The sequence below is a fragment of the Mesoplodon mirus genome (genome assembly GCF_964341445.2).
Source record: "Mesoplodon mirus genome assembly, chromosome: 5".
Taxonomy (NCBI): domain Eukaryota; kingdom Metazoa; phylum Chordata; class Mammalia; order Artiodactyla; family Ziphiidae; genus Mesoplodon; species Mesoplodon mirus.
The window spans coordinates 15,867,549-15,880,037 of NC_138980.1; the positions used below are offsets into that span (position 1 = coordinate 15,867,549).

Genomic DNA, 12,489 nt, shown 5'->3' on the forward strand with positions numbered 1-12,489 from the left:
AAATCTTAGGCGGGGGGTGCATCCTGGACTAGTCCATTTAGAGTATGTTTCTCAAGGTGTGGTCATTCCAGATGACCTGTGTCACATCATTCGAGGTTGCTTATTAAAAAAGCGCATCACTAGTCAGGGAATGGTAAAGATGATGATGGTAAAGATAATATAAGACTAACAGGTAACTATTCATTCAGTACTTTTATGTGCCAGGCACTGCTTTAAACCCTTTACATAAAATAACCCACAGTAGGTACTATTCTTACCCTCAATTTACAGATGAAGAAACTGAGGCACAGAGAAGTGAAGCCACTTACTAAGGTCACACACTCTGCTGGTCACCGGCAAAGCCAGGTCAAATCCATGCTTAATTTCCAAGTCCAAGCTCTTAAACTTCTACCCAGAAGTTTTTCACCCTTTTTTTTTTTGTGCCACGGAGCCCTTTGGCAATCTGATGAAATCTATGGTCCCCTTCTCAAAATTATTTAAAAATGACTAAATTAAAGCACATAGCATTCCAAATGAAATACTGACCTGTAATAAAAATGTTTCAAAAAATAAAATTATGAACATATGTACACTTTTACTAATGTAATAAATAACAACAATCCAGCAGTGGGTCGAATAACATCACAGTTCTGAAGCAGTGATGAGGATAAATGCAACAACTGTAAAGTGACATGAAAATATCTGTGAATTTCTACTGGTGACAAAGCTACAGGTCTTACTGATATCACTGGGGGTTGCGGCCTTCATTCATAATGGAAGGCAATGCTAAACCGCTATTGGAGGTTAGTGAGAATAAAGATGTACTCTTCCCCCTTCCAAGTTCAAGGACCCTCTGAATTCTACCCATATTAAAAACTCTGCCAGTTGGCTCTCCCTGTTCCAGAGCACCCACCTCCTCTTGACCCCAGCTCAGAGCGCCACCTCTCTGGTCCAGCAGGGAATGGGGAATGGGCAGTCCAGGCTTCAGACCCCCGCCCTGTCCCCAGAGCCCCACTGCAGGCCCCACCACAGCCCTTATGCCGTGGTGACGTGTTCCAAACAGATGGTGACCTCTGTAAGGACAAAGGCTGCCTGGTCATCTCGGCCTCTCTTCGGCTTGGGGCCAGGCCTGGCCCAGGGCACACAACAAATCCACATCTGTGCAATTGACTGGCAGCCAATCGTGCCCTGAAGCCACAGGCTGCTGATTCACACCTTGGCTGGGGAGGAGGAAATGGTGACGCCACTGAGTGGGTTTCTGGCTCTCTTGGCCAGTGCAGTAGGCAGGGGGTCCATGCAATTCTGCTTAATTAAGCAGAGTAGAAGATATTATTCTTATGTGCCTTAAGGCAACGTTTCCCTTCAAATCTAGGGGGTGAGTTGACTATACCCTTCTTTATATTCAATGATAGGCAGCAGAGCCGAGTGTCATCCTGGGCAAAGTACTTCATCTTTCTAAGTCTCAGTTTCCACATTTGTGAAATGGGCTGATAACAGTACCTATGTAGCAGGCATCTGCTGTTTCCACCTGTCCAGGCTCCATGCCCCCTTCTTCCAGCAACAGTGCTCTGAATCTCCTACAACTATTGGCAATTTCAGTGGGACTGTGGATCACAGTATCCTGCCCTTGCCTGACCAAAGGATGGTCAGGTGATTTGGCTGGGCCAATCAGATCCTCTCCTCCTGGAACTGGACTCTTGCGTGGCCAAAGGGACTGAGGGATGGAGCAGGTTCCTGCTTCTGCTGATGCTCTGAAGCCCACAAGCAGTTTCAACTCCTTGTCCTTTCTGTGACTGGGGGCTGAGCCACGTTCTGCCAGAGCCATCTTTCCAATACATTTCCTATGGCTTAAGTTCGTTAGGTTCATTTCTGTCACTGGCAGCCCAAGCATCCTAATACTCCTTACCTCACAGAACTGCTCAGATCCAGTGACATAAAGCATGAAAAGCCTGGAGCGCACAGTAAGCACTCAAATAAACGATAGCTATTCAATAATAATAACAACAATAAATGATTGTTAAGTCTTGAGAACAAAACAAATTTGGAGTTATTTAATCCCTCCCAAATTTCAGAATTCCTACTGGCTATCGTAGACCTCTTTAATATTTCCCATCCCTCCCTCCCTAAGTTTATCTTCACTGTCTGCACAGTCCTCCTGTGGACAGGTGCTCTCTCTCTCCCAGGTCTGTCTGTGTCTGCCCCCTCCACTCTCCTGTGAAAGGTGCTCCCCCAGCCCATCAAGCCGGGGGAGTGCCCCTGAGTCCCAGTTCCTCCCAACCACTTCCATCGTGGATACCTCTGATCCTGAGCCCTGGCCACCCAGCTACGTGTGTGTTCGTGTGTGGGGGGAAGGCGTGGCCTTCTTGAGGGTAGAGTCTATGCTTTCTTATGTATGTATGTATGTATGTATGTATTTATGCCACGCCACGCGGCTTGTGGGATTTTAGGTCCCCCACGAGGCTTGGCCCAGTCAGAAGCCCCCAGATCCTTGGGGCCCCCAGCCACCTGTCAAGCTCCATCTCTATTACTCAAATCTCTCCTGCTTTTTTCAAACACGCCACATGCCAGGGTTTCAGCTTCCTTTCCCTCCTGTTCTGTCTGCCTAAAATTCCTTTACCCTTCTCTACTTGACAGCATCCCTCCCATGCTTTGTGATCAGCCTTGGGTCACCTGCACTGAGTTGCCTTCTCCAAGTCCAACTTCCCCCAAACCCTAAGGCACAGGCCTCTGCTCATTCCCAAGTTCCAGGCTAGCCCTGAAAGGCCATCTACCTGTCTCTCAGGACACTGACCTCCTTGAGGTCTGAATCCCCGCTTTGCATATCTGTGTATCATCCCTGTGCTCAAAAGTGCCTGGCCCCTAAAGGGACTTACCTTTGTTCAGTGAATTCTCAAGAAACATTACCAGTATTACAAAGTACGAAGGTTTCTTGGTTGTTGTTTTATTGAAAGTGGTAGTCTCAGCAGCATTGCCAGATAAAGCACAGGATGCCCCAGGAAATTTGAATTTCAAATAAACAATGAATAATTTTTTAGTATAAGTAGGTCCCAAATATTACATGTTTATCTGAAATTCAGACTTCACTGGGCATCCTATTTTCATTTGGTAAATCTAGCAGCCCTAAGTTTTGGGATGGCCGGGGAGACGCCTGCAAAAGCAGGCGGGAGAGCTCTGTGTGCGGGCGTGCGCGTGCACACACACTCACACACGCACGCATGACAGATGCACCTCTGGTCCCTTCTCCGTTCACCATTTAAAGAAGGCCCTGGGCTTGGGCTCATTGCCCGCCTGCAGGCCTGCACCTGGGCCAGCACGTATGAGGAGAGAATGCCCTGTAGTTTGGATAACGGGGCAGAAGAAGGATGGCTTGCAGCAAGGCTCGGGCTTGCAGGCCCCTGGCAGAGTCCCTGAGGAGTGAGCCACACCAGCCCCTGCCCACTGGCCCCCTGGCAGGAGACACCGGGCCTCCCAAGTCTATCACGTCAGCTAGTCCCCATGTCCCGGCAGGGGCCAGGGATGCCAGCTCTGCCACCCAGGATCTGGATGACCCCCCTGGCAAGGGCTCTGTGGAAGGGACCACAGGGCCTCAGTTTCTGGGCAGTACCCCGGGGCCAGGAAGCTGCAAGGACGGCTGCCCCAGCGGCATCCTCTCAGGCATTCCGCACAAAAGGTCATTTAATTTCCCCACCAAAGCTGCCCACTTCCCAGAAGAGAAGGCTTAGGGCCAACAGCGAGAGGATGACAGTAGGTCCCAAATATTACATGTTTCTCTGAAATTCAAACTTCAGACCAGAGCCCAGTTGCTGGGCGCAGAAGCCATGCTCACAACCCTCCGGCCATGCGGCCTACTGAAGAAGCCTCATATTCTCTCCTTGGGCCAAGGATGTTCACGCCTCATCACTTGCGCCCACCAGGCCGACAGGATGCTCATCTAGCGGTTCCCTTTCCTGCAGCTGCAGTGACCTGCGGCTGGCCTTGGCCTCCCAGGGGAAGGAGAAAACTGAGTCACACCAAGCAAGGCCATTCACCCTATCAGAGCTCTTTCTCCAAGGAAAAAAGCACGCATGATTTGCAACAGGATATGAGTGTCCCAGAAGAGAAGTAGTACCATGCATGGAGTGGTCCCCTAAGCCTTTTTTGGCAGTGTGGTAACTCTGCCGCTTGCCGACGCCCGTGCACCTCCGGGTGGGTGACAAGCGGTTGGATGATCTGCCCAGGGGAGTGGGGCACAGCTCTAACCTGAATGACCTCAGGGTGCAGATTGCTGAACTCCGGCCTGCAAGTCTTTCCAACCTATTCAGATATAAGCACCACAGGAGGGAGGGCCAGGCCACTGAGCAAGGAGCATTTCAACCAGAAAAGCATCTGCTCAGGCCTTCCTCCCCTCGTGGTATTTTAAACTCATCTCTTGCCACTTCTTGGGCTGGAGGACTGGAAAGCCACATCCAGAGCCCTGGTTCCGTGGCAGGAGTTGGGGGAGAGTCTCGGAGGCCAGCATCTATCTGGGGAGGACAGGCTCTTGGAGGAGCTGGAGAATTCTGCTGCTTCAGGACAGGATGAGGTGGTGGGGATGTGGGAACCTGGCTGGAGCCGCCACGGCCTGGCACTGCTTCTCTTTTAAAATGAGCATTCACTGTTTTTTTTTAGTTTTACTAAAAACAGGAATATGTGTTCCCCACAGAACATTTGGAAAATAGAGAAATGCAATGCACAGATGAGCCAAAAAAAAAAAAAAAAAAAAAAAGTGACATATACTTTATCAGCTATGTTTCTGTGCTTTCACAGACGCCTTCACTTGTAACCAGGTGCGAGCCAACCTGAGCACGTTGTTTTGCCACCAGCTTTTACTATTTCATATTCGCATGACAGAAGATGGAATTTTTGCCATCTCGATGGTATTCTAGCTCGTGGATATAGTATGTTTTATTTATCTTGTTCTCTACAGATGTGTGTTTAAGTGGCCCCCAACTTCTACTACCATAAATGATACTATCTTTGTACACTCCTAATACAGCTCATAGTTATTGAGCCCTTACTCTATGCCAGGCCCATTTAATCCTCACATCAGCCCTATGAGATTGGAACTATCATTATTCCCATTTTACAGGTGAGGTACAGAAGGGTAAGTAATTTGTCTGAGGTCACACTGTTGGTAGGTGGCAGGGCAGGGATCTGAACGCATGCTGTTTGGTGTACTTTCCCTGCTTACCAGAAGCAAGGAATGGCACAGATTCAAAGTCTGAACTAAAGGGACATTTAAGTAACTCTTAAGATATGATGGTCCCACCCGCTTTGATCTTGAGACAACTGCAAGAGCCTAGAGTGTAAGAGCCCAGGCTGAGGATGACCCGGCAGGTGAGGTGAGAGGCCTGGCTCCTTGCAACCATGGACCAGAGGGAACAGGATGGCATAGCACAGGTGACAAGGTCCATCATTTTTCAGTCAGAAGAAAGCAAGAGCCATTAAAAAAAAAAAACCTAGCCGAGGGGCCTTAACGCCTACTGAGGGTACTACCTCTGTGTGACGCAGACAGGGTGCAGGACAAGAACCACCTGTAGAGGAGGTAGGCGGGCTCTGCCTTGCTCACGGGCCTGTCCCAGGGCAGCAGGGTGTCCCGCCTGGGGCCCCACCCCAGAAGTGCCTCATGAATGAAAAAGTATGGGAAACAAATAGCAGGCCCCTAGGGCAGGAGGCAGGAGAGAGGCAGAGATGTGGAGCATGGCTATTACTATCGTTAATGCTAGTTTTCATGACTACCACTGATTGAGTGCCCTTTATACAGAAGGCATCAGGCTCAGCAGTGTGTGAGAAGTGCCCTATACCTGTAGGTAAGCACTATTACCGCTCCCATTTTACAGACCCTTGGGGAGCTTGTCTGCAAGGCCACCCAGCCCAGGAGCTCATGAAGACAACTCAAATCCAGGTCCTTTCTTCATGAAGTAATGGTGCGTCCATAAGAAATGTGCTAGGAGCTGGCACTTATCCCTCAGCAGGAGGGACGGAGAATAGGATGAATGCATACATTATCTAAACAAGCACACAATCATCTTGGAAGGGTGACACTGTCCTCATTTTCCAGATACAGAAACTAAGGCTGGGGGTTGAGTCAGTCACCCAAGACCATGCAGAACTTGAATGTTTGTCTCTGATACCCAAGTTCTTTCCACTCAAGTTTGTTGGCCTGCCATGCATGTTTCTGCAAAACAGGATGCCAGGATGGCTGGGATGCTGGGGGCAGCAGGGGATGGGGCAGGCTGGAAAACAGAATGCAGCTAATTTGGGCAGCAGATTCAGTTTGTTCCAGACCACTGAGCCTGCCAGCCAGAGGTCTCCCACAGACTGAAACAAGAATGTTGATAATAATGCCTAATAAGGGCGTGACCCATCCTGCAAAAGTCAGTTGCTCAGAGGAGAGACCCGTTGCTCTTAGAGTCTGGCAGGTGGAGAGGGAGGTTTCAAGGCCAGCAGCACAGGGCCTGCCAACCCATCACTCCAGAGGCACAATCAACCCAGAGCTTCCCTGGGGTGAGAATGACTAAGGGTTGGTGGCAGCTTGTGCTTCATCAGTCCAGGCTGAGTGAATGAACAGTGAGATGAGGGAAGGGCCAGGATGGAGAAACTGTGGCTGGAGGCTTAAATGACCCACCCAAGGTCACCTGGCTCAGGGGTGGGATCACAGGGCTGCCGCATACACCTACACCAATCCCCACGCTGCCACTCTTTGCTGTGTGACCTCAGGCATGTGCCTGTGCTTCTCTGAGCCTCCAGTCTCAAGGGGAAAACGAGAACACTAACGTAACTATCTGAAGTACCTATCTGAGTGTATAAATAAATCCTATAAATGAATAGAAAACCAATAGCTCAATATACCCAAAAAAGGGGCAAAAGATAAAACAGGCAATTAATTCACAGAAGAGGAAGCTCAAAAGGCTGACAAAGGTGTGAAAAGATATGTAACTTTACTAGCAAGCAGGGAAATGCAAACAAGCACTGCCATGAGATACTATTCCGTACCCACTAAAAAGTCTGACAATTCGGAGTGTTAGCGAGGGGCCAGAGCAAAGAGACCCACAGACACTGCTCCCAGGGACGTTAAATGCACAGGTGAAAATGCACAAACCCCAAGCGCCAGCAATCCCGCCTCAGTTGTATGTGCAAGAAAGCAGCTACAAGAAAGTATCCTAAAAATCTCCTACAGGAGCTCAAATAAACAGGGGTATATTCATAAGTGGAATATGAAGCAGCAGTTAAAATGAACTGAAGCTACATGTACGAACATAGATCTCAAAAGTGTCATGTTGTGTAGTTTTAAAACTTTCAATACAAGATCTTGGGGACTGCTGAAAAGGTAAAAACATTAAAAGGTACATGAGGCCTAGCTGGGAAGGGGACTGATTGCCACAGGGCACAAGGGATCTTTATGGGGGTGATGGAAATGTTATAAAACTGGATTGTGATGATGGCTGCACAGCTCCATACATTTATTTAAAGAAATCAGCCAACTGTACACTTACAATGGGTGAATTTATGGTATGTAAATCACACCTCAGTAAAGCTACTGAATAAAAAAATCACATCTATTGGTCTATTTTTAAAATGTGCATGGGAATGACAAGCACCAAATGTAGGATACTGTTTTTATTTCGGGGGGTGGTGATTGTTGGAGTGGGTGCACAGGGGGCTTTGCATGTGCAATATTTCATTTCTTAAAAAATAAAAATAAAAATGCTTTGAAATGAATAGGGCAAAAGGTAAAGATCTGACAGCTGGATGGTAGATTGACAGATATTTAACTTATTCTATGTATCTGTATATTTGAAATCGTGTATTAGTGTAACGGGAAAGTACCTATTTTAAAGGGCTGTTGTGATGACTAAATACACAGAGAGCTTAATCCAGTGCCCAGCCCACAACAATGGATTAAATTTCAGCTGTTAAGATTACTGCTTCTATAACTACTTCTAGCATCTTGCTATTCTTCTTTTTTCTTTTTTTTTTTTTTGCGGTACGTGGGCCTCTCAGTGTTGTGGCCTCTCCCATTGCGGAGCACAGGCTCCGGACGCGCAGGCTCAGTGGCCATGGCTCACGGGCCCAGTTGCTCCGCGGCATGTGGGATCTTCCCGGACCGGGGCACGAACCTGCGTCCCCTGCATCGGCAGGCGGACTCTCAATCACTGCGCCACCAGGGAAGCCCCCATCTTGCTCTTCTTAACATCTAAAGATCTTAAGACAGAGCAAGCCAGTATTTCCTGGCTCCTGCTAAGGGAGACGTTTTTCTAACCCCAAGGCTTCTGTACCTCCCTCTCCAGTGCTGGAAATGGGGCGATCCAAAAAAACCCTGCCAAACCTACAGGGAGCACTTCCTCCTCCCCTCAAGTTGGAAGATAACCTAGCTGGGGAGGGTCTCCCAGGGTGTCACACTTGAAAGTCCCCTTTCCATTCATTTAGAAAGCCCTAGGCTCCACGGAAGGAAAGATGCAGGCAGAGAAAGGCCAACAGACAAGAGTGCAGTGGCTCCAGGGAAGCTCTCTCCAGATGATAAAACCGTTGATATTACGGTCAACAATAATCCCTACCCACCCATGGGGATCTCAGAGGCCCTGGGAGCTTCTGCCCCTGCATTCTCCAGATGTGGCCTACGGCTCTACCCTTGGGCCCACTGATGATGTCTCTGCCCACAGGTGAAGGAGGCTGGGGCCAGGCGTGATGAAGATGCTGCCCTAATCATGGAGAAGATGCCATTTAAGGTGGAACAAGTGGCCCAGCCTTGATGGGCAGCCCTGAGATCCTGGTGAAGCTCTCCAACGACATCTATAGCACCTGTGACCTGTTCGCTCCCAGGCAACTGAGTAATGAGACAGGTGGAGGCTGAAGTAGCTGTAAATAGGGAGCAGGTGGTGGGAAGCCTCTGTAACTAACTTGTATGATCTCGTGCAGTGGTTGGGGCAGGGCGGTTAGAAGTCAGGGTGTGTGTGATTTTGCCCTCCTGGGGGAAATGTGTGGAGACATTTTTGGTTGTCACAGTTAGGGAGGGGGATGATAGTGGTACCTAGGGGGTAGAAACCAGAGATGCTGCTGAACATTCTACCATGCACAGGACGGCCCCCCACAACGAAGAACGATCTGGCCCAAAATATCAACAGTGTTGAGGCTGAGAAATTCTGTCCTAGAGGGACGCAGCACTATTTACAATTTGCAGATTATAGAAGCAGCTTGGAGAGGTAAATTGACCAGCTCAAGGTCACACAGCAGGAAGTGGCCGAGCCCAAGGCTGTCCAACTCCTCTGCTCATGCCATCTCTCCAGAGTGGCTGGGCCAACTTCAGAGAGGAGGATATACCAAATGGGAAGAAAGTCCAGGCCCATGCCAACAGCTACCCCCCATGCCCATTCTTTCTAGAGTGGCAGGGGCAGGTATGGTTGGAGAACAGGAGCAGGGGTCACTGGCAGTTGCTGATGGGTTTCCTGCCAACACAGCACTTAACTTTCTCTGTTCCTGTGGATGATGACTCAGGCTTCAGTTCAACCCATTGCCCCTATTCATCTGATGAACACAAAAGGCTGGCTAGAAGGGAGGGGGCTCCCTTGAATCACAGGAGTGCCTAAACCCACACGCAGAAAAATAAATTCTTGGTGAAATCCCTCCTCATGTGACTTTGGCATGTTCCCAGTCAGAGTAACATGGATACCACAGGGCAGGGAGGCAGGCATCTAACGGTTATGGAATGTCAACCCTGTCAGTCACAAGAGCCCTCCTCCTAGGAAGTGGGCACCATTACCCCCATTTTACAGATGAGGAAACTGAGGGTCAGAGAGGCCACACAGCAAGCTGGACGCCAAGATTTAAACCCAAATCCATGTTAATATTTAGAGACTTGTCTGAAAGAGCCCCTAAAAAGTGGTTGAAGGCTTACAGAGATGCCCCTCAAAGCGGCCGCACCTCCAAAAAACTGGCAGGGAGGGATCTAAACAGAATGAAAAGCCTCAGAGTGATCACAAATGATGGCAAAATTCCCAGTTTTTAAGAGGACTTTGTGTAGGGAAACTATGGGGTATGAAATCTGCAAAGTGGTGTGACCTGGTGGAGTAACACTTTTTGGGGTCGAACATACTTGGATTTACATTCCTGTTCTGGCCCTGACTGTGACCTCAGGCATAGGACCTCATCTTTCTGAGCCTTAGTTTCCTCATCTGTCAAATGGGCTTAAGAACCTGTGCCTGATAGTCATGTGACGAGAGAGGACAGGAGAGAGTGGATGATGATGCCCATTTCTTGGAGGCTGTATGTATTCTGGTGTTCCCAGCTCACAGATCCGGTGGGAGGCAGCATGGGGAATTTCAGACTTCCTCCTGTCTGCCATGTTGGTAAAAACTATCTTCATAGCAAAGAGGCAACTCAGTTATACATTCAACAGGCTCAAACAAGAAACCAAGATTTGGCAGCATTTGAAACAGTTAAAAAGAAAGGGGGTGCGGGGGAGACAATTTAGCCCAGCTCTGGAATCAAGGGAAACTTCACTCTATTTAAAGATGCCACAGGTCCAGGAAATAGCTTCCCACCGCCTGGCTAAGGCCTGAATAACTGGTTGCCCAGCCAATAACAATACAGGCTCACACAGCACACCCTTTCTCGTAGGGAGTGCAGAGTGGATTCCCCGCTATCTCCTTTCAGAATTGTATAGACTATTCGTGTAAGGCATGTAGATCTGCTTTATAAGAACGAGCCTCTTAAGAAAAGAGATCCAAAGACGACTTGCAGGGAGGTCAAGAGGCTGAATTTAGCCAGCCAACGCCCCTTGCTCTTTATTGTTCTATACTTCTTTGTTAGGATTTTTTTTCCCTCCCTCTTGCTCTTTTTTCCTTCCTGGTTAACTTCTCTGCAGCTAGGCGCTGCCACTGCTCCCTTCTCACCACCAGAGACACCATAGCCCCCTTCCCTCCTGCAGAGAGGCCTCCCCAAGGCCTCACCTGGGCCCAACACCCCACAGCCCCATTATCCCTCTACCCAGAACCTCTGAGGTGGTCCAAGGGCCCCGTGAACCCCCAGATTCAGCTCCTAGGCTGGTGTGGAACCCACTTCCCATCTGGCGGGTCACCATCTACCCCAGGTACACCTTCCAGAGGCAGGGGAAACCGAATGCAGCTCCGCCTTGTTCCAGAACCTGAAGCCTCCCTGCGCCTCAGCCCATCTGAGGGTCCCATCTGCAAAATGAGGCTACTGGCCCATTTTTTCAAGTCCCCGCCAGCTCTAAACAAGATTCCCGTTTTGCCAGGGAGATACCAGGAGAAAACTTTCATACATTTTAAAACAGAAGTTATTGGAGAGAAGGGGCAGGGATTTTTTTCTTTTTTAAAAAAAACTTTTTAATGGTGCAGGAACTCAAAGGATCCATTCTCAGAGATCTCTATCGCTCCGGCTGGCTCCTCCAAAAGGACGGAGCCAACTTGGCGATCCCTGCTGGGGCTACCTGTGGCTGGGCACTGCGGGTCTAAGCGCCTCCAGACAAGGAGGGACAGGACGGGCGGCCTGAGAACAGGCGCCTCTCTGTGTCTCTCTGTCCCCTACACCGGCCAGACTTTTCCACGGATGGGCAGGACGGGAGTGGGGGGGACAAGGAGCAGACGGAGAAGGGGAGAGGGGCGGCAAAGAGACGAGGCGGGGACGAGGCGGGAGGACACGGTGGAGGAGCGGAACAGGGCAAAAGAGAGGAGGGGGAGGGGGAGAGAGGGAGGAGCCGGGAGAGACCCGGGCCGCGCAGCAGCAGTGCCGAGAGGGGAGAGGAGGGGAGGTGGGGGAGAAAGAACAGGAGGCAGAAGTTTTCAGAGCCGTGGGGGTTCTAGGTCGCCCCCGACGGGGCACGGGCTCAAGGGGGCGTGGGGGTCGCGCGGCACTCACATAATGCTTGTTGGGCACCCGCCGCTTCTGCACGTCCAGCACCTTCACCTCCACGATGCTGCGCCGCGGCGGCATGGCCTCTCCTCCGCGGGGCCGAGTGCGGGTGCGGGGAACGCGGGGTGCTGGGGCGCACCGCACCGGGCCGGGAACAGCCGGCCGAGCGGGATCCGGGGGCCGAGCGGGATCCAGAGCCCGGTCCGAGCACGAGCCGCCGCCGCCGCCCTTCGCTCCGCGCGCCCTCCGGCCCCGCCGCCGCCCGCCCCCGGCCCGCCCCCCGGCCCGCCCTCCGCGTCGTTGGCCCGCCCCCCCTTAAAGGGCCCGGCCCCCACGCCCGCCCCCGGAGCGCGGACCCGGCTGACCCACGTCCGGCCTCGGCAGGGCCTTTGTCCCGGCGGCGAGCCCCCGCGGCTGGGGGAGGGGACGGGCGTGCATCCGCCGTGCGATCACTGATTGATTGACCGGTGGATTCATTCCCGCACTCACTCCTTCTGATACCCGCGGTCTGGCGCCGGATGTGAGGGCCAGACTCCAGGGTTCAAACTCCGGCTCTGCTGCTAATCGACTCTGTGACCTTGGGCAAGTGGCTTAAGCTCTCTGGGCTCAATTTCTTCATCT

The 12,489-nt window shown here is 50.9% G+C and overlaps 1 protein-coding gene across 2 annotated transcripts in view; it reads right to left on the bottom strand.

Moving 5' to 3' along the window:
- Nucleotides 1-12,087, bottom strand: part of SH3PXD2B (SH3 and PX domains 2B) — a 112,843-nt gene extending 100,756 nt beyond the window's left edge. Inside the window, exon 1 of one of the 2 annotated variants that reach the window (XM_082623859.1) lies at nucleotides 11,875-12,087. In XM_082623859.1, coding sequence (XP_082479985.1) covers nucleotides 11,875-11,949 — 75 coding nt within the window. In that variant the 5' untranslated portion in view covers nucleotides 11,950-12,087. The remainder of the gene's footprint in view (nucleotides 1-11,874) is intronic. The other variant, XM_082623858.1, reaches the window with a different exon arrangement.
- Nucleotides 12,088-12,489: the final 402 nt, after the last annotated feature.